The sequence below is a fragment of the Panthera leo genome, chromosome A1 (assembly GCF_018350215.1).
Source record: "Panthera leo isolate Ple1 chromosome A1, P.leo_Ple1_pat1.1, whole genome shotgun sequence".
In the NCBI taxonomy this organism is placed as follows: Eukaryota; Metazoa; Chordata; class Mammalia; order Carnivora; family Felidae; genus Panthera; species Panthera leo.
This window is the reverse complement of record NC_056679.1, coordinates 81,631,299-81,653,091: the sequence shown is the minus strand read 5'-3', so window position 1 is coordinate 81,653,091 and position 21,793 is coordinate 81,631,299. Positions and strand designations below refer to the sequence as shown.

At 50.9% G+C, this 21,793-nt stretch overlaps 1 protein-coding gene and 1 long non-coding RNA gene across 3 annotated transcripts; one reads left to right on the top strand and one right to left on the bottom strand.

The window, feature by feature from the left end:
- Positions 1–71: 71 nt before the first annotated feature.
- Positions 72–17,318, bottom strand: LAMP1 (lysosomal associated membrane protein 1). Of its 2 annotated transcripts, none has more exons than XM_042930632.1 (9): positions 17,133–17,318; positions 12,036–12,157; positions 9,990–10,209; positions 9,704–9,862; positions 3,161–3,348; positions 2,496–2,621; positions 1,675–1,741; positions 1,435–1,605; positions 72–1,027 (listed from the first exon to the last, which is right to left on the bottom strand). In XM_042930632.1, exons 1-9 carry the CDS (start codon positions 17,182–17,184, stop codon positions 888–890), a joined length of 1,245 nt encoding a protein of 414 aa, XP_042786566.1. In that variant the 5' UTR covers positions 17,185–17,318; the 3' UTR covers positions 72–887. The 2 variants fall into 2 exon arrangements, with proteins under 2 accessions (XP_042786566.1, XP_042786558.1); XM_042930624.1 differs by lacking the exon at positions 17,133–17,318 and adding an exon at positions 16,195–16,377.
- On the top strand, positions 16,367–21,299 carry LOC122215407. The gene is made up of 3 exons (XR_006200359.1): positions 16,367–16,745; positions 20,074–20,230; positions 21,131–21,299. It is a non-coding gene; the product is annotated as an uncharacterized LOC122215407 (long non-coding RNA).
- Positions 21,300–21,793: the final 494 nt, after the last annotated feature.

Genomic DNA, 21,793 nt, shown 5'->3' with positions numbered 1-21,793 from the left:
GACGCCTGCCGCCTACCGTGAGTACCACTGAGACCTCTGGCGGGAGCGGACAGAAGCACAGAGTCCAGACAGAGAAAGAAAGAGATGTTTTATTAGCATTTGTTACAGCAACGCGTGACGTGAAGGGTCGTCCGTGCACAGCCACCCGAGTGGCAAGCGGGTAGCGCAGAGCGTGACACCCAGTATTTACACGAGTGCAGAACAGGATCACCCCGAACCTCAAACAGAAGACTGAAAGTCACTTTACAAAAAGGTAAATAAAAATAACACCCATTTATCTATTTTAAAAAAGTGCCAGCTCTTGAGTGGCAGAGCGCGGAGAGGACAGAAGGGCCCGATGCCGCAGGGGCGCCGGTGCCCTAGTACCGAGCTGTGCGCCGCAGGGGCCGGGCCCGTCCTGGCTTCTAAAGCTTCATTTAAGCGTTCCAGATTTTCACCTTTTGGAGTACTTCTGTTTCTAGATCTTCTGAAGCACAAGCCTAACAAGTAGCCAGCCCTCCTCAGCCCTAAGACCAGGGAGCACCCCACCTTGGCGAGGCTTCAACCTCAGTCAGGAACGAAGAAGCCAACAGCAGAATCTTAAAGAGCCAAGTAATAGTGGAGCCAGTGCCCATGTAGGGAAGCACTCCTCCCTCCCACCTGAAAGTTCTACTTTGGTAAATATTAACGTTTTAACCATTAGCAAAATATTTAACCCAGTTAGCAAAATTAACACCGTCATTTCAATACTCTTGTGCATAGTAAATGTTGCAAGATGAACTTCACATCGGATAAAGCAGATTTGAAAATCAGTTTGCAAGAAAGCGTGCCGCCCTCCACGCCAACCTAAGCTCAGGGGACGAGCGGAGGCCCGGAGGTGGCGGCCGGCCCGAGCTGTCGCGGCCCTGCTAGATCGTCTGGTAGCCCGCGTGGCTCCTCTTCCTGCCGATGAGGTAGGCAATGAGGACGATGAGGACCAGCCCCGCCAGGGCGCCGCCCACGGCAATGGGGATCAGCATGCTGTTCTCATCCAGCTGGCACTCCTCCACTAGGAGACATGGGGCAGGGGGCCATGCTCGCGGCCACAGTCCCCACGAGACCTCACACGGGCTTTCCCCCCCTCCCCCCAGCCTGGCTCGGTTCTAATCAATTACTGCTTGGACACAGGACCTCCGGACACAACACCCCACCTCCTGCCTTCACGGCTCGGGAGGACAGGCGCCATCCCATGAAACGACTACCTTTGAGCAAATGGCGCCTTGGGTTTGCATCTGTGAGCTGCTGGGTCTTCCAAAGGCAAGGTGATGCGGGAAAGGGAGTTTGCTCTAAAAATCTCTGAGACTGGGAAAGGGGACCCCCACCCCCATTAACTGTCCTTGCAACCCAGAAATGATTAAATATCCAAATAGAACTGCAGTCTGCAGACCCCGTGCAGTCTCCCCCAATGCTACTCACCAGACCCAAACTTGTCACCTTGCACCTGGAAAGCCTGGACCCACACTTTGAATATATTGACAGAAAAGGCCTCCGTGACCTCCACGCGCTCCTCGGCGTTACACTTGTATGAATTCCCGATGGTGGCCTGCAGTGCCCTCAAAGAGCTGTTGTCCGCCTGGAAGGTGGGGTCTGCAAAGGCACATTGAGAGTGAGTGCTCTGGAACTCCTGCACGGGCAAGTGAGATGTGGGGGCCTTACCTCTGGCGTCAGGGACAGTCATATTCAACTGGATTCCTTGCAGGAAAAACTGGCTAGTATTTGGGTCCTTAAAGAGAAGAAAATAATTCTTAACCACTTGCCAAACTCACATGTTTACCATCAAACCTAAAGAATCATCTGGTAGTAAATCTGACTCCTGCAATTCTAGCTTCAGCAAGAGGCCATGGAACACGCAGTCTGTAATAGAAGGCATCGCATAAATCCCGAGAACACAGATGCTGACTTGTCCTCCTAGACCTTTTTACACAATCAGACACTGTTAAAATAGGGACTGAAGGAGCCATGTTCTAAAAAATCAAACTTTTTCCAAACGTTGGCACTTTAGGAACGTTAATGTAAATTTTATCAGGAGAAACCAGACTGTTAATCTGCAGCATCATAAACACTGGCAGAGGGCGTTTCTATGCTTCCCAGATGGGGACAAGAAGAGAGGACCCAGGACCCAGGATGTCGCCCCTGGAAGAAGGGCTGAGGGCAGTGCCCGAGGCGGAGGCTGGGCTGAGCACAGTGGGGCACAGACAGCGATGGTGGGCATGCCGCAGGTACCCCCTGACACCTGCTGCATAAAGGAAACCAACGGAGGTGTCCTTAACGAAAATGGGGGACTGAGGGTCCAAAGCACTGATGGAAGAGGCAGGTGGGGAAAACAGACTCCGTCGTCCTCACTGGGGCAAAGCCGTGGGTTCTGGCACCTTCACTGATTCTCCGTGGGGCTGGGGCATAGTGTGTGGGAGCCGATGGCAGGAAGCCATGGCCAGATGTGGGCTGTGGCGCGAGGTGGCGCGGGCACGAACCCTCACCATTCCAAACTGGAAGAGCAAGGAGTGGATGCGGCTGCTCCGGAGATCCAGGGTCACCAGCTGGGCGCCACAGCTCCCCGTGGCGCTTGTGTTGCTTGGGTCGATGCTGAACAGTCCGCTGACGGTCTGAGGAGGAAAAGCAGACATGTTACCTAAGTTCCTTTTCGCGCCCCATTTCGGGTCCTCCACGCTCTGGAAAAGCCAAAGTGACCTCAAAATGAGAACTTCAAGGCTTCTATCATTTTAACCAAAACCAGGAGGAGGAAAACACCCAAAGTGCAGACTTCCGGGTTCCAGAACCATCTTCCCTGCTCCTCCTGGTTGCTACTTTCACGAGGACATTACACTCCCACCACAAGCACCTTCCCTGTCACAGCCCACAGCCCCCATCACCAGCAGGGACAAAGGAAAAGCATAACAATGAACACAAAAATTGTGGTGGTAAAAGTTTAAGCAGAATTTAACAGTCTCTTAGGGGCCGATAAACTCGTCCAGTAGAGCAAGTCCCAATGACACGGGCCATACAGAAGACAGCAGCCTGGCTGTGTGCGCCAAGAAGCTGATTACAGGACAGGCCCCACAACCCGCTCTCTCAGATTTATGAGAGGTGTGCACATGCACCAGCGCCCTGACGCACTGAGATGGGTCCCCAGGGCCGAACCTACCGTGTTGTCCCTCTTGCTGTAGGTGACGTTCAGCTGTAGCCCCATGCTAGCCAGCAGGCAGGTCCCGTTGGCGCCGCTCACGTTGTACTTGTGCACGGAGGGGCTCTCTGGCGTGGGGGATGGTGAAGGGCGGGGAGGCGGTGGCGGTGCGGTTGTCGGGAAAGGCCCATCTTGCTCACAGCGCGTCTCTGGAGGGACAAGTGGGAAAGGAGGCAAAGTCCTAGTTCCTCAGGGCCACCCACCGGAAGCTTCGGCCACCCCAGCCAGGCTCACCGTGAACCCCAGCAGTCTCTCAGCTGGCCACACCCGCAGAACGGGATCTCTCGGCCTGTCCGAGGACAGTGCATGCCAGCCCCCCTCCGGAACTATGGGGCAACGGCCTGCTGTCCCACAGGGCCATCCCCACTCCTGCCACCATACTGCGACTCTGCCTGGAGTGTCCTCCAGCTCAGCCTCCGGGCAATGCTGCCTTCACAGAGCTGTCCCCTTCTGCAGGACAAACCTTTCTACTGAAGTAAACACAACCTGAACCCCATCACCTGCTGCTGGGACAGTCAGCTACACACCACTTCAAACGGCAACAATTCAAGACCCTCTGTGAGGCTGCACACTAGGCATGGTGCTGGAGGTCCCACAGATGCAGGCGAGACACACACACACACACACGCACGCACACACCAGGACAAAGCTAGTGCCATCAGCAAGGTGCTCGTGGGAGAGAAGCCCAGGAGGCCTTTACAGGGATGAGTGTCAGGGGGCAGTCCCTGCAGGACAAGACTGGAGCTGAGACCAGCCAGGTCCAGTGAGCCAGCTGCTCTGAGCTATTCAGAGCAAGGGGGTGGTACAGGCACCTGCACCCTCCTGGAGACAGAAGGCCCAGGAAGTGTGAGTGAAAATTCCTAAGAAAGGGATGACAATCTAGGAGTGAGGGAAGTTGGGGCAGGACAGGCCTTGGCAGGAGGACATAGTGGCGCGGGGGGGGGGGGGGGGGGGGAGGGCACATGGGGGGAGCACAGGGGAGTAGGGGGAGTGAAGGGGGGCACACGGGAGGGGGGAGGGGAGAGGGCACACAGTGCCCCCAGAGGACATGCCCAGGAGTTTAAGTGTCTCCGTCTCTCAGAACTTGACCTACTATGATTGCTTAGAACAAAAATTTACATTCAAAATCAAGGCAGACTGAACCAAGAGAGAGAAATGAACACTCCCTCAGATGCATACAGAACACACACCTGCCTCCCACGTAACATCCTAAAACACCCGGACCCACAGCACCTCCAGGAGACCATCATCCCCAAGTTAAGCCCTCTGTCTTACTGCCCTGTTCCTGTGGATGATCAGCATTCACACGATTTCTGTCCAACTCCCACCTCTCCCCACTTCAGCTAGCCTGGGCCGTGGGAGCTGGCCCACCATACCCAGTGCCATGGATGTGGAGCCCACGGGGAAGCTGCCGGAACTTGCTCCACTTTAAAAGGAAACTTTGCCACCATTTCCTCCTGGGGGGCGGGGGGGGGGCAGGGGAGAGATAGGAAAGGTCACCCTGCAGGGCTGTGACATGGAAGTGATGCCACACCTCTGGGAAGTTCACTCACCCAGTGTGCCTTCACACAGCGCAATCACACACAGTCAAATGCTTTTCTAGACAGAAGGTAAAAATGGAAAAAAGGCACGATAGTGTGGGTGTGCCTCTGGGCTCTTGGTGGAGGGACAGCTGCCTGAGAGGTCCCCACCCGGGGTGTGCTGGCCACACTACCCGCCTCCTCCCTGGGGCTGTAGGCTGACGCCATAGCCACACCTTTAAGAACAGCCTCACCACTGCTTTCCAAGCTGTTACAGAACAGGACCTCATTAAATGTGCAAAACCACATCAACACAAGGTGGCTTCCAAATCCCAGCCTAGATGGGCATGTGGCATGCATGGGGAGAGTGACGAGCACCTGCACACACGACCTGCTGTTCTCATAAGGCAGGCTGCGAAGTGTCCACCTGGGAGCACAAATGGTACAGTCAAGCGTAAGGACGAGTGCCCGCCCCCTTCCCTCCCTTCCCAAATGCAGACAGAGAGCCCCACCCTGTGCAACCTGTCCCCCAGGCAGACGCTGCAGCGAGGAAAGCACACGGAGGATGCACTCAAGTGTGCTCAGTGCGACCCGTGTGTAATCGGCCCTGGGAAGACCGGGGACCCCAGGAGAGCGCAGGCTGCGTGTCCCGCCAAGGCTCCCCTCCTCAGGATTTTCAGAAGCTTCTGGAGGCCCCCAAAGAATCTGCCAGCGACCAGCCTGAGGAGCCTGCGTGCTACAGTTACAAGGAGTCTCCAATGGAGTGCGAGGAGAGTGGCATTAGCACTCCTTTACTTTACTCCTTTCCTTTACTTGAAGCTACCCTGGCCGTTGTTCCTAAGGGAGAAATGTTGCCAAACTGGGTGGAAAGCAAGCTTGGGACCAGCCATACTAAAAAGTTCCTATTTTGAACTTCTAACCGTCACAGAGGCAGCCATAAGTGCCCACACATCAAATCTTGAAGGCACAAAGACGAATAAATACGAATCCTCTGCCAAGCCATCAAAGTCAGGTGTCTGCGTGGGCCTGGGGCTGGAAATCCAATTCCCAGGGACACAGCGTGGACATGCTCACCGGCTCCACCTCAGCCTCTGGGGATGGCTGTGCCCAGCCCGCTCCATGGAGATGACCACATGCCCCTCACAGACCTTGGGGAGAGGCTGTCCTCGGAACCTGCCTTCGTCAACCAAACGGGAAGCCAACTCCAGCAGCCTGGCCTTGTGCTTTCTCAGAAGCTCTGATGTGTCAGTACCTGGTGTTTCTCAGGGTAGTGCACGGGTAGGGGCACGGGGAACCAAGGCCCCACGACAGCACAGAAGAGCGAGGCCACAGAAGCCTGCGCCAACCCCCGCAGCTCATTCTGACTTTCCAGGGGCATTTGTGGCCAAAAATTTACCTATTTCTGAAAATGTGTTTAACAGTTCTTTATTGTCAATCCACGACTAGAACAGACTACAAGAATATAAAATATACTTAACGTATTTGACAGGGAACCTTTTCTCTGAAGCTTTCAATTTAAGTGACCCAGAAAAAAAAAAAAAGTACCTAAGAACCAGAGGAATGAAATTAGCACAAAAGGAGATAAAAAAAAACAAATGGCTCAATATTAACAGAAACCAAGAATTTTAAATGTGAATGATGCTGCCATGTAGCATGTGTGCCCAGTTACAACAAATCTCCTGCTTGGAGGGGGATACACGGGTCCCTCTGATTGCAAACCGTGTCAGAAACAGCACAACAGACAAAAGTGGACGTAGCAAGCCGCTGGCAGGCCGGGGGGCTCTCTACAGACCAGACCCCAAGATCACAGCTGGTTGAGTCAAAGTGCACAGCTGGGCTTCGAGCACAGCTCAGGTCACGTCAGCAACTCCAGCTGACCCTTCAACAACGCTGACCCCCATGGATGAAAATCCATGTTAACTTTGGACTCCCCAAAACCTTAATTATTAAAACTCCACTGCTGACCAGAAGCCTTAGCAGTAACACAGTCTATTAACACATATCATGTATTCTTACAGTGAAGGCAGAAAAAAACAATCACAAGAAGACATTTACAGTTTTGTACTGCGTTTACTGGAAACATCCATGTGTGAGTGGACCCACACAGCTCACACTGGTGCTGTTCAGGGTCTGCTGAAGTATTTCTGGGGACAGCTTGGCTCCTGCTCACAGAGCGAAAGCCCATTCTGGAGCCCCTCCCTGCCCACGTGGTTGCTCTGAGAACTCCCCCAATCACTGGGCCTGGACCTAGGCCACTGGAAGACCACATCCCACGAAATAAGAAGTCACAGGGGGTGGGGTGGGTGGTGTGTACACATTTGTGGCAGGGTAGAGGGAGTGGGGAACAGTCCCTGGAGCTTGGGGCATGGATTTGTTTTTTGCAGACTTCATTTCTTATCACTCCAAGTAAAGACTGATCAGAGGAATTACAGATGATGTTACCTGATAGTGACAGGATCCCAAAAGCCCTATGAGGACTCCTTCCTGTCCAGGGAACACTACGCAGACATGCCGTGACCTCACCACACCCTCCAGCCTGCCACAGGGATGTGCCAACTTGTACACGATATTCTGTGTAACTCCAGGACACCTCTTATCCCTCCTCTTCCCAGCAGATTTCCTGAGAGTGCCCTAGTGTCTTTAAAAAGCCGCAAGATTCCTTTCCAAAGCACAGACGTATCCGTAGAGGCAGATTTAACATAACATGAAAGCAAGCTTTGATGAGAGGGACAACCACGAACACAAGAGGAGGTGGGGACTAAGGGTGAGCTTAGTGACCAAGCTTCGGACCAACAACTCACAGGACACAACGGGTGACTGCCCATAGCAGGCTCAGAGTGACCCACCACCAGGGCAGAAGGCCAAGCCCCCAGGTGACTGTGTAGGGGCTGGGGCGGGAGCCTCTGAGGATGGGGGTCGGTGGCTGGGACTCAGGTGTAGGGACCACTTCACTGAATGCATCTTTCCCCCGTGGAGTCACACACAAACATTCCTCCACTAGGAAAGCAATGCGTGGGGAGCTAACAGTGAGGGGCTGTGTGCGCGTGGGGAGCTGACGGTGAGGGGCTGTGTGCGCGTGGGGATGGGGGTTGGGGAACTCCGTGAACCTAAACCTCTTCCAAAAGATAAACACTATTTTAAAAAAGTGATAAACCTTAAAAAAGATTAGCATTTCTGTACTGTCACAATCTGATCTTAGGCCAGAAGCTGGAGCCCTGTTCTGGGCACCACACCGCTCAGAGAGGTCAGACAGGACAGGCCCATCTCTGTGCTCAGAAGCTTTCCAAGCAGCAGAAAACAAGTCATGAAAGTGAAGAGCTATCCTCTACAGCCACCCTGAGGCCCAGATGGTAGTGAGGTCACTGCACTATCATTTCCCAATGCCTCTGACAGTTTTTGCTCTTCCCTTCTGCTCGAGGCCAGAGGGAGAAGACTGAGGTGTTCTGCTGGGGACGAAACCCAGCTGCTTGGAGACTCATACCTGTGAGTGTCAGCTGCTGAAGCACTTAGCGTGGCTGTAACTTCCCCACCCCCCGCAGTCCCTCCCCCACTCGGGGAGGTGGGTGCTAGCGTGCACACCTGGGCCTGTGCACGTGTGCGTGTGCACACACACACACAGCTCGCCACACAAGGGGGGTACTAGAGAGGGCTGGTCCCGCCGGTCTCCTCCAGAGCTGCTTCAGCTCACACATACCTGCCTTTGTGCCTTGTGTATTGCTGCTGGTTGTGTCTTCCCAGTTACAGACAGCAAACGTTCTAGACTTTGTGGCTGTCTGGTGTCTGTGCACACCCGGCTCTGCCAGTGTGAATGCAAAAGCAGCCATAGAAACAGGTATACGAATAAATGAGGCTATGTTCCAAGGAAACTTTAGTTATGGACACTGAAGCTTGACTTTCATGTAATTTTCATGTGTTGTGAAATGTTCGACTCCTTTTAACCTTAAACTGGTAAGCACGGAAAAACCACGTTTAGCTTCCTGGCTATACAGAAGCGGAGGTGGGCTGCACAGGGCCTTGCGGAGGGCACGAATGCCTCTCAGGAGGGCTGTACCCAACCGCACAGAGGCCCGGCCGGCCCACTGGGCCCACCAGCACCAGTAACTCAGAGCAAATCAGCCACGCAGCCAGCAGTCACCTGAGTGTTCCAGCCACACTGCTGGGGCCGCTGAAATTGAAGGCTCACAAAAGCACGGCTAAACACCGAAAAGGACAGGCAAGTTCTCTAAGACAACCAAGCCCCTCACCCTTCTAGAAAATAACAGTGATCTGTGAGCTGACTGGCAGGACTGGGGAAGAGAACTTTCTTCAGTCCTAATTGAACAATAACACTCCTCAGTATTTACTCTCAGCCAGGCACTGACATAAACACCACGTATAAATTTCCTTTTTAACTCTAAGATCCTCCTAAAACAGACTATTATTTTTACTCTACAAGGGGAGGAGACAAGAGACTGACTACCTTACCCAAGACCACAGAGCTAGGAGGGGTCTGGAGCCCTGTCTGTCGGACCCCAGAGCTCACCAGTGGAGCTGAGCTGGCAGGTGCCTCCCTGAGGAGTCATGACCGACCAACCCCCCCCCCCCCCCCAGCCAACCTGCCCAGAAAGGCATTCAGGTCCTTCTGCCATCCACCCCCGGGCCCGTCAAGCTGGACAGAGGTAAGCCTAGGTCTTGGTGAAAAGACAGCTGGCTTGAACTGGAAGATTCTGTGACCCTGACCTCATTAGCTTCCCAATAAAGGAAGACACAGAGAGTTTCAACTGCTTTTCCCTTTTAAAATCAGTGTTTGTCCTACCTCACCTAAAGAGATCACCTCCTCTCAAGAGAAAAACATGTTTGGTGGGCAGTTCAAAGGTGTGAGTTGCACCCAGTCCCCCACTGCACAAATGCTTACTCACACACATCTTCCTCAGGCACAGGCTCACAGCCACGCTTGCACGCACTGAGCTGGGCCTGGGCACCAGGGCCATAGGCAGTGTCCTACCTTCCTTGCTAAAGCTACTGCTGGCAAGGTACGCCTGGATGGTGGCATCATGGAGCGTGACAGTGACGTTGCGCATGTGGATCTGGTTGTTGCTCACACATCTGTATTTTTTATTTATGTCTGCCCTGATGTCAGTGGCAGACTCCACAGTCTTGATTTCTGTATTAAAAAAAAAAAAAAAAAAAAAAAAAATCAATTTTTAACTACGTGAAGTACTTAGTTAAAATTTTAGGCCCTCTCCAACCTGATTTTCTTAACTCTGTAACTGGTCGGTTTGGGTTCTTACCCTTGGAGCTTGCGTTGGGGAAAATCTGTGTGTCAGACAAGTTATAAGTAAAACCCATCAGCTGAACACTATAACGGGTTGCATTTCTTGTGAAATTGAGGGTCAGTCTATGTCCTCTTCCAAAAGCAATCACGAGACTGGGGGCAGACGCGTTCTCTTTACCACAGGAGCTGCTGCTGTTTAACACTGCTGCATCAGGTGGTAGGTCGAAGGTCACATTCTAGAACAAAGGACACACACCCAGTCAGAACGCAAGCCACTAAAGTGATTCAGATGCACCAAGGAAGACCTTCAGGAAGAGGGACATCAGCCCCCCACCTCAGAGGCTGCAGTGAGCACATTCACCTCTGACATCGATAAAAACATAGTAAAGTCAGGATTATGTGTCAGTACAGACTGAGAAATAATTCAAGTGTAAGACAAAGCGGACAATTAACATAATTTTAATTTGTAGCATTTTTAAACAAAAGTGATCTTGGTTAACTGAAATAATTCATATTGGCCTTCAAGTGAGCTATGTATTTATATTTGAGAAAACCATCACTACTCGTGTGCTATAAAAATGTTTAAAGAGTATGTCTCTTCATGGGACCCACGGGAGCTACATGTGTAGTCAGCATAAGGAACAAACTTGTCAAATCCTAAATTGCACACCTAAAGCTAATGTAACATCGGGTGTCGACTGCACTTAAAGTCTCTTTAAACAGAGAAAAAGATGTTTGCTGCAGAACTGTTTGAATTTACCATTACAGACAAAACTACAGAACCACCAGGTGACCCTGGAAACGAGCAGGACCGGCTAAGTGAGCCGCGGATAAGCTGCTCCTGAGACGACAGAACTCTGCGAGGCGACAGAGACCAATACGGTGGAGAAGAGTAAGGCACATAACAGCAGTGGGCAATCCCATCTGTGTAACATAATATATGTCCAAATGATATTTTAAAAATCCAAACACAAAACAAGTAATGTAGCAAGGACAACAAAAGTGTTTGGACAAGTCTCTGTAACTTGAGACACTCCTGCGGGACGGAGCCTGCCCGTTTCTCTCTGGTCTGGAATGTGACCATGTTTACGTGGAGGCCAGATGGGGCCTGAGCACCTGGCACAAAGTCCAGGGGCCCCACCACTGCCCTGTGAGGTGGTCAAGGAAAAATGGTGGTTTCAACAAAGAACTAAAAACAAAATTTGGTTTAGAGATACATACAGGAGTAAATGTGAAAAAGAAGCATGATGTCCACTAGTGGGTAACTGACAAAGAAATACAGATGCAGCTTACTTGTTAGGAATCTAATAAATTCAAAAAACCCTTTCATCCCGTAGAAGTGCAAGTTATTTTAAGAAAACAATGAGGGGCATTTTGGACGAGTACAGCCTGCAGCATTGCTCAGCTGTTTATATGCAATTCCTGGAGCCTAGTGGTTTATCCAAAGCAAATTCAACATATCAGGAAAAGTATATTCACACCGCTGTGCCCTGAGCACGAAAGTACATCAGAAAACAGAAAAGAGCAGAGGCTCCAACACAGGCTGATCAACATAAGAGAACACTGCACTGTGATCACAAAAAGTAATCGTGAGGAAAACGGGGATTACACGCACATAAAACCGTTTAAAGCAGGGGGCGCCTGGGTGGCTCAGTCCGTTGAGCGTCTGACTTCGGCTCAGGTCATGATCTCACAGTCTGTGGGTTCGAGCCCCGCATTGGGCTCTGTGCTGACAGCCTGGAGCCTGCTTCAGATCCTCTGTCCTGCTGTCTGTCTGCCCCTCCCCTGCTTGCATGCCCCCTCCCCTCTCTCTCCCCCAAATAAATAAACATTAAAAAAAATTCATAGAACAGCAAGAGCAGGGCATAAAATGGTTTACATATCTGACTGCACCTTCAGTATATACAGTAGCATAGGCTACTGATGAGCGGAGGAGGATACTACTATGGCACAGGGGAACTGTGCTACGGTGAGGTCATTTCTCAAACATTTATTTGAAATGATAATAACAAACATCTTCACACACACCACACCCTGCATGAAGGACCCTGGTGCTTCCTACCGTAGGACCGTTCCTGGTATCATAGCTGGTCACGAAGGCAGCAGAGAAGTTGGCCATGATGCAAGCCGTCCCATTGCCGTCTGTCACCACAAACGTGGCCGCCGTGCCATGTAGGAGGCCTGCTAACTCCAGGAAAGACAGAAATATCCAAACAAGGTTTTGAAAATACAACTGGGCGCTTCTGTGGTCTCTAGCTGTGGCAATAATGGACTTTATTAGGAAATACTACTGTGCTGCTTACAAGATCGAGATGTGGGTTACCGAGGCTGGGTTCAGCTGGGCTGTCTTTCCTGTCCCTCCTAGATAGGATCCTGGAAATGTTAACTCTAAACCCACTAGTTAGTCTGCCCACCTGACCAACAGCTCTTTAATGCCTGATGTCAGGGTACTGACAGGGAGGTCACATGTCAATTTCCGGGTCAACCTAGGCACATGCTGCTCTGCACTCAGTCCTCAGAGGGTCTCTGGAAGATGTACCAGGGTCCCGGAGGCACAACTCAACCTGAATACCGATCTTCCTCAGAAGCCCATGGGAGAACTGGGGAATCTTTTGCTGTGGTCCTAAACTATTTAAAGTTAGATCTCTTGTTACTTCTCATGGACTGGTGGTGTGGCAAGAAAAGCCACAGACTCACAGATCCGAGTCCTTCACCAAGTTTCAGAAACATCCTTAAAAACCAGTGATTCAACTGAACCTAGACTTGGCTGCACGTCAGGCCATCAGTCAACTCATCTAGGCAGGGCTGCCACATCCCCGAAGGAAGGGACAGAATGAAGCTCTCATGGGTCCCTCCAGCTCAACAGTGATGGTGGCTAGCGATTTCCTCTTCAAGTTCTCAGGGCCAGAGCCATCTCTGGCTTCTTGATGTCCTATAGCTCTGATGGGTTTAGCAGCGAATGTCATCCGAACACTGTGGTAGAGCAGTAGGTAATTTTCCCAAGCCACATGTTAGTACACTGTTCTTGCAACAAAAATGGGTGCTTTCACTAGTTCTGAAACCAAGAACTAGTCTGCCAGCACTGGGTGCCGTGGGGGTCAGAAGTGACATGCCCTCCCTCCAGTGACATGCCTGCCAGTCCCTGCACACCTTTTCCTGACACTCCAACCACTCCAGGCATACATGTGACACAGGAACATTTTGAAGACACTCAGTACACACTCGATTAACTTTTCATTCTAAAATCCCTGCCCCCAATAAATGACCCTAACAAACCCAGTTTATTACACTCTTGCGACTTTCACAAAATAAAATCTTTAAAGCCAACTACTATTCAAGCATAAAGCAAAAAGTAGCCAGAAACCCCACATACCTTCCCGTATTCTTCTGGTACGGGACACACCAAAATCTAGGTTCACAGAGAAGCTGCTGCAGGAAAAAGCAGCAACCTATGGCAAACAAGAAACCTGTGCAGTTTTTGTCTGTTTTGGAAATTCTTAACCTATGCCCCTGAAAACTCAGGTTACACTAAAGGCAACTCCGATAAATGAATTTCCATTGTAAAACCTAGAGAAAATTCCACAGCTTGTTTTTAACTCAGTAAAGGATTTTAAAAACAGAGAAATCATCCCCGTGCCTTTGGAGAGGGATGGGTTAAGGGCACCAGCGGTTCAGAGAGGCCAGCAAGGTGGAAGCAGGCTCGGTGGGCAGAAGCAAGTGTGTGAGGGACGCTGACCCAGACCACGAGCGCATGGCTGCCACCCGCCCCCACCCCCCCACCCTGCCGCCAGGGCTCTCTCAGGCCTGAGATGCCCTCACATGGCCGTGGTTCTGGCCTGGCTGCCGGAGTTACTGTGTGACCACGCATGCCACAGACAGGGCAGGTGGCTGCCTCTCACAGGAGCACACACACAGCAGTTCTAACCAAGCTGCCTTTCCAGAAGTTAGTTCCTTAAGTCATTAACACCCTTTTACTAACTCCAAGCACTTCATTGGGAACTATTTCACGTTAAATAACTTTTCAGTCACAGAACGTTTTCACTTAGTAAATATGCTGAGGGTATGAGCTTTCAAAGTAAAACAAGTATTACAAAAGCAAATTTAAAGTAAGTTTTACCAACACTAGATATCCACAATTATTCTGGAGGGGCCAGAAACTTTCAATTACTAAAACAAGAAACTTATCCCCAGAAGCCAAATTTTAGTCCAGAGAAAAACGTCTCTGGGAGCATCAGATCGCACACTTACAAGAGAAACTTATGCATGCTGTCAGAAGCTGTCTGTGGCCCTCTAACAAGCTTGCTCCCTGGCCTGTGGCGGTCCATCCAGCACACAGGTGCAGACTCCCACCATTTCTCCGGGGACCACATAAATGAGTAACTTCAGCCTATTCCTTCAAGGTACCCTCACCGGTAGGAATCCCCTTCTGACACAAGTACAGCTGTGGGAAGCGAGTCTGGTTCTGTTGCAGACTCCGCCACTCACTAGCTGTGTGACCTGGGGCCGGCAGCAGTTGCTGCCCTCGGTTTATGCGCCCACGGACCAGAACAAGCGTGCTGACCCCTCGGGGTCATGGGAGTATCAAAGGAGCCAGTGCACACGCAGCACACAGTACAGGGCAATAGCACTGGCTTTAATGCTCACTGACAGTATTTAAACAGAGCCATATAGACCTCACCCATCGAGTTCGTCACTAAACCCTCAGAACCTGACGGAAAATGTCAAATAAGTTATGCCACTTAAAAAGCACTTGTTATGCACGTGTTACGTGCCAGGACCTGCGCCAAGCACTTTGCAGCTAATTCAACTATGGTGGCAACCTTAACAGGAAAACGCTACTGCGATTCCCTTTCACAGCTGTGGAGACTAAGGGACAGGGACCTAACTTGCTTAAGGTCACACAGCTACGGAGTGCTGAGCAATCGGGAACTGAGTGCCAAAACTTGCTGAGTGAGTGGATACGTTTCAAATGACAAAATGCTCATTTTTGAAATAAAAGAAGCTGCCATCCAAAGGAACAAGTGAATACATTTCTTCGTTAAACTTTTTAGAAGAAATACTTCCTAGTTTGTCATTACTTGATTCTTTTAAATCCAGTATTTTTCTTTTTAATCAGTGACACATAACCACCTATGACTAAAGGAAGCACGTAAAGAAGACCAAGGTTCCTTCCCACACTCCGAATCACAGCCTGGAGGGGAAGGCCATGAGCACGGACACTTCTAAAGCACAGACATGGACGTGTGGTTAGGGACCAGTGCTACAGAACAGAGTCTAGGTAAGTGCCGAGCACTTACTACGTGTGAGGCCCAAGGTGGAAACATCATCACAGCACGACTGGAATGACGTTCCAGTGAAAGCTCACGCCACGCATGCGTGTAGTCACGTCCCGCAGATGCAGAGAGAAGGGAGAACGGACACTGCCTGGGACGTGTCTAACAAAAGAAGTTCAAAATCACAGGCCTCGAACATTTTGGTCTCAAACACCATTAAGAATTTGGTCACCAACCCGAGGAGCTAACAAACTTCCACAATCAACAGTCATGTTAACTTGAGTAAGGGGAAGGAAATCATCTAGTTGACACCAGTGGTTTAAAGAGTCCCATTACGCAATGACACTTCATCTCAAGTGTCAGACGGTTTCAGTTCACCCTGGTCTATGCTTTCTACCAAGTATTCAAACACAAAAGCAGCTTTAAGAAATGTCTAATTATTAATGAAGGAGGATTTAGTAATTTCGAAGTTTGAAATATGCTTTCAGAAAACATGCTTTTTGGTAAAATTATACATCAAAATAAACATCATTTTAAAAAGACCTAAATCCAAATTAATACGCCTTTCCTAAAAGTTGGATTTTAACTGAACATAAAACTTAGAAAGATAGAGTGGAATAGGGATTAGAAAGTTAACGACACGTACAATACGCCCAGCTACCGCCCCGCAGGGAACTAAAGAGGTTTCTCTTCCCTTTGAGGGCGAGCTCTTCTAATACTGAACACGCTGCCGGCCGACACCGCCAAACCTGTTCCACCAACTCCTCTTGTAGCTACACTGCCAGAGAGGGCAGCTTAGGGTGTACCGAGGGAATAAGGTCACGCCTGGTGGCTATTCATGCAGCTCAGAGAACTCACTTTACACAACAGGCAAACAGGTGACACCCAAATCCACCCATTCACAGGCGCACAATTTACAGTAGAAGAAGACCTATTTCCAGAACCCACGGGCAGGTGTGTACTGTAACGTGCATCCACATCGTGTGAGCTCGCGTGAGCTCCGGGAATTGTCTTCCGGATATTTCAAACTCTGCCTTTCGGATGATCTTCCCGTGTTAACTGGGAGCGGGGTGAAAGGGTGTGGCACCGCAGACAGGTTCACCAAGGGCATCTGCGCAGATTTAGGAGACGGCGCACATTCCTCTTTCTCATGAGACCAGAAAACGAGAACAAAACTCAGTCAATCGCACACCGAGCGCCCGCCGACCGCTCTGAGATCCGCACTGATGGGGTCCCGCGCTTTGACTCGGGAACGGAGGCAGCGCTCCTGACGACCGACCACTCGCTAGAAAACAATACTGCCATTGTGCGGCCGCGGCTTGGGGCCGCCGACCTCGCACTGTACCCGCTGCGGGCGCTCCCAAATGTCACCCGAACCTGAAGTTCACAGCAAAGCAGCGCAGGGGACAGCACTCGCAGCCGTCCCAGAAGGGCAAAGTTAAAGCACAAAAGACGTATTCTGAGCGTCCGGACCAACACGCCGCCCTCCTCCCTCCTCGGTAGGAGCCGTATCCCCCGGGGGGCGGGGGACAGAGGGACCACGCAGGTACCGCCGCCTCGGGCTGCACAGCTTCACTCGGTCTTCCGTGGCTAAACCACAGCCGTCCCGAAACCCACAAGCCACTTAGTTCCACCCTAACACCCGGAGAACGAGCTCGGTGGCCCTCAGCTGACATCTCGACCCAACTCCTCAGGCAGCGGCCAAAGGGCTCCAGGCCGGCCCCCAAGTGGCGACCTCCGCCGGGGCGGGGACGACTCGCGGGCCCGCTACCCCCCCACCCGGCTCCGCCCCGCATCGTCCGCGGCCGCCGGGTACCCCCGCCCCGCGTCCCCGGGGACCCCAACCCACGGCCCCCCTCCCTGCCCCGGCGTCCCTGGCCCCTCACCGAGCAGCAGCAGGAACAGAGGCCGCCGCCGGGCGCCGCCGAGGGCCGCCATGGGCGCGAGGGCTGCCGAGGCCGGAGCCGAGCGGGTCGAGGGCGGTTGGGCCGCGGGCGGGCCGGGGGCCGGCGTGAGGGCGGGGGAGGGTCCCGGGGTCCAGAGGCCCGGCCGCTGCGGCGCCCGCGGCAGGAAGGAGACCCTTCGGCCGGCGGCGCCCGTCACGTGAGGCTGCGCCGCGCCCGCACCGTCACGTGATCCCCGCGGATCTCGCGAGAGCGAGAGGGCACGGCGTCTTCCCCTGGGTTGGAACCGGCCTCGCACGTGACCTGTGGGCACGTGACCGTGGCGCCACGTGACGCGCACCCCGGCCTCTGGGCCACTTGAAGCCGAAAGTGCGCGCCGCGAGCGCGTGGGGAGGCAGCTACCCGCTTCCGCCGCCGGCGAGGCGTCCGCCGAGGGAGGCGACGACGGTCACCCCGGAGAAGGGCGGCTTTCTGCCGAGGCGCGCGACCCGAGACGCGGGGCCCCCGGGCCCCAGGGACGCAGGGAGGCCCGCGCTGGCTGCGGGTTTCCTCAAGGACCGCGATGCTAACGTGCTCCTCTCTCGTGGCGTGGGGCACTCTGGTCGCGGGGCTCCTCTGGTCGACTGACGCTTGAGGAGGCTGAAGTGGGGGGACAAGGGTGGGGAGGGGTGGAACACGTGTACCGAATGTCACAGCTCACGTTTGAAACAAACCAAAACCCGTTTTTGTAAACAACTCAGAGTGCGGAACTTAGGGCTAGACGAAATCTTGGAGGAATGGGGTTCAGAGGTTATACAGTGATTGCCAGCTGTGACGCCCTCCTGAAGGATGTGTCGGAACGGGGCGTGGAGGGGGGCACCATTTATCTAGAACGTTCGGAAACGCTGGTGTTGCTTATATCCCCGCGTGCCACAGCAAAGGAAATCCGAGTCTTTGTGCTTCTAGAACCTTCCGGAAATACCTTTCTGCCTTGCTCCTTATTGCCTGAGTGTAAAGGCACCTTTCCCTGGTTGCCTAAAGGCTCCCTGGGTCTTGTCTTTCACTGCCTTCTGGAGCTCTGGCACCCCTCCCTTTACCTCCCCCCACCTTGGCTGGTACAGTTACTCAGACACCCAGTTTCCCAGCTCCTTCCTTCCTCTCCGGTCCTGTGGCTTCACTGAGATCTCCCCAACTCACCACCTCTGGAATGTTCCTGGAGCCTCTTCAGTGCAGGTGTGTTGATTACTGCAGGTCACTCTTCCGAACAGTCCTTGATTCTGGTGGCTTTCCCGCCTTAGTTCTTAATGTTTGTTTGCTTTTCGTAAATTTTGTGTTCTTCCTTGTTGTCATTTCTGTCCAGCTTCCCTTCCTCTCAGTTTCTAACATATAATCAGACTTCCTGTTAGATCTGCACTTGAGGACAGTGGCTGGGCATGCGTGTTTCCCCCAGGCAGTCCCCTCCCGACCCGGCCTCCATTCTAAACAAGGTTTCCTTTTATTAATGTTTGCAGGGGTAGGAGTTAGCAGTTCTTAAAATACTCTGTTTTAAGGGTGTTAAACACATTAAGTAGATGCTTTGCAGGTTTTGCACTGTGGAAGAACTTACAAATAAGGGGAACGTGAGGATGAACCCAGTGAGGCTGGAGCTGCCATGTGTTGTAAGACACGAGGGGTGTCTGGGTGGCTCAGCTGGCTAAGTGTCTGCCTTCCGCTCAGGTCGTGATCTCACGGTCTGTGAGTTCAAGCCCCGCGTTGGGCTCTGTGCTGACAGCTTGAAGCCTGGAACCTGCTTCCGATTCTGTGTCTCCCTCTCTCCCTCTGCCTCTCCCCTGCTCACGCTGTCTCTGTCTCTCAAAAATAAATAAACATTAAAAAAAAAAAAAGACACATGAGATGGATAGTCACTGAAATAAACAGAACAAATTTACTAGGTAAAAAGCAATGGTGTGTAGTACATATTGGCAGTTTATACCCCGCCAGCGACCGTTAAAGGGCATAACATTTTCTATTGCCTGGTCACATCAGCTGGAGCATTTGCTTGTATTTCTGTTTCACCCAAGTTCTCCATCGTTTTTTCTTTGCCCACGAACTGGCTGGCAGTCACTTGCAGAATAGTAAGGTTTCCCAGCACTGGGCCTGCAAGGAGGAGGCGCTCTCTGCGGGGCCGCTCACAATGAGAGCTGGGTTGTGCCACCTCCTGTGCTTTACTACCTGGGGACAAGATTTTTCACTTCTCTTTCCCACTTCTCTTGCCCGTTTACAGCAAGAACTTTTACTTTTGGTTTATTAATTATACAAAAGCCAAGTAAATCGTGGTTGAAAAGTGTAAGACTGTAAGTTTACAGAATAAGTGAATGAATAACATGCCAGAAAAATAGAAAACCATAAGCTTTCAAGTGAAATGTGTGCTATTGCGTGGAGAAAGAATCGAGACCCCCTCTCACCCAGCACTTGTGAAAATCAGTCCTTTCCTTTAAGGCACTTAGACTGCCTTTACTTTCTTGGTGTTTAAAATAATGCCACGAGTAGTGCCTGGGTGGCTCAGTTGGCTGAGTGTCCAACTCTTGATTTCAGCTCAGGTCATGATCCCAGGGTGCTGAGATCAAGATTCTCGTCCTTTGCCCCTCTTCCCCGGTCGCACGTGTGCATGTGCTCTCTAAAATAAAATAAGTTATTTAGAAAAATAATGCCATTGAGGTGCATTAGATGGCTCAGTCAATTAAGTGTCTGACTCTTGATTTTGGCTCAGGTCATGATCTCACGGTTCATGAGTTCGAGCCCCGAATCGGGCTCCATGCTGACAGCACAGAGCCTGCTTGGGACTCTCTCTTTCCCTCTCTCTCTGCCCCTCCCCACCTGTTCATTTTCTCTCTCAAAATAAATCATGCCATTGAGAACATCTATACGTGTCTTGTGTACATCTCTGACAACTTCCTTTCCACAGATTCCTTGAAGTACTTAAACCAAGGCAGTCTTCCTTTTAGAGAGCTATGAAAAAGGAACTCTCATAAAAAAGAACCAAAACGTTTACTTCCTTGGAAAGCAGATTAACTCAAAACAGTTCCAAGTCATTTGGAGCAGGAGTAATTGTGAAAGTTCAGGTATGCTCATGTTCCCAGTGACATACTCACCTGTTGCTGTCTGGACGCTGGGGTCTGGGGTGGTGCTAACTAGGGCCTGTGCTAGTTTGAGAAATGAGATGTGGCTAACCAGAGCCTTTTACTAATGGTGGGAGACAGAACGGGAACTGAAAGCAACACAAAGATACTTCAACACATGTTACCCCATGACCTGCTCAGAGGGGATGGGGTGGATTCCACTGCACGACACCTGTTTACCCATTCACCTGCTGAAAGACAGTGTTGTTACGAATAAAGTGTGATGACTGTTCAAAACCGTGTCATTGGGCAGATGATACTTTCCTTTCTCCTGGGTAAATCCCTCAGAATGGAAAAGCTGGGTCATAAGGGAGTCTGTGTTTAAAAAGAAAAGGTTGAATACTTTTCCAAAGCAGTGGCACTATTCTATATTCACATCAACAGTAACATCCTTATCAACGCTTGATATTACCAGCCTTCCCAATTAAAAGCAATCAGGATAGCCGCATCATTGTCACTAATTGTGACTAGTTTGCATTTTCCTGGGGGCTATTGCCATGAAAGTTCCTTCCATGTGCCTCATAACCACTCACCCATCTTCTTTGGTTAGTGTCTGTTCAAACCTTGTCCTAATTTGTTAAAATGATTTATTGCTTTTGAGTTCTAAGTGTTTGTTTGTTTTTTAATATAGTCTGGATAGAAATACTTCGATGTGTTGTAAATATTTTCTCCCATTATGTGGCTTGCTATTATATTTCTTAATAGTATCTTTCAAAAAGTAAGCTTTAAATTTAATTAAAATCTAAATGGTCAGTATTTCCTTCAGTCTTCATGTTTTTTGTGTTCTAAGAAATCTCTGTATTTCCCAACATCTTAATGATTTTCTCCTGTGTTTTCTTCTAGATGTTTCATGGTTTTAACTTCTACAATTGGGCCTACGATCAAGGTGTGAGATAAAAATCAGTGTTCATTCCTCCCCCGCCCCCCCATATATGACAGCTATTTGATAAAAAGACTTTTCTGAGCCATTAAGTTACGTTGGCATCTTTGTTGAAAGTGACGTGGTTGCATACAGGTGGGCATGCCGTGGCATTTCCTGATGCGTTCGGTTCATCTGCACGGACGCCACGGTGCCTCCGTCTCTAGCTTCACAAAAGATCTGGCAGAGTTCGGGAGAGTAAGGTCTCCAGCTGTTCTTTTACAAGTTGCGTTGACTCTTTGAATTTCGTAGGCATTCTAAAAGGAGTTTGCCATTTTCTATAAAGGATTTTGGCGGGCATCGAGTGTACTTATCACCTTGGAGAAAGTGGACGCGTTAACAACCGGATGCGGCTCTTCATTTGTTTTACTCTCCTTTAAATTATTTTCATTTTCAGGGGACATGTCTTTGTGCATAATCTGTAATCTCTCTCTCTGTATCCCACACATTTCTGGGTGCTACTGTGAATGGGGCTGTACTTTTAAATTTCATTCTCTGGTTGTTGCTAGAATGTGGAAAGAAATACGGTTGACCTTTGTTTAGCGACCTCTTGTGACTTTGCTAAATTGGCTCATTAGCTCTGGTAG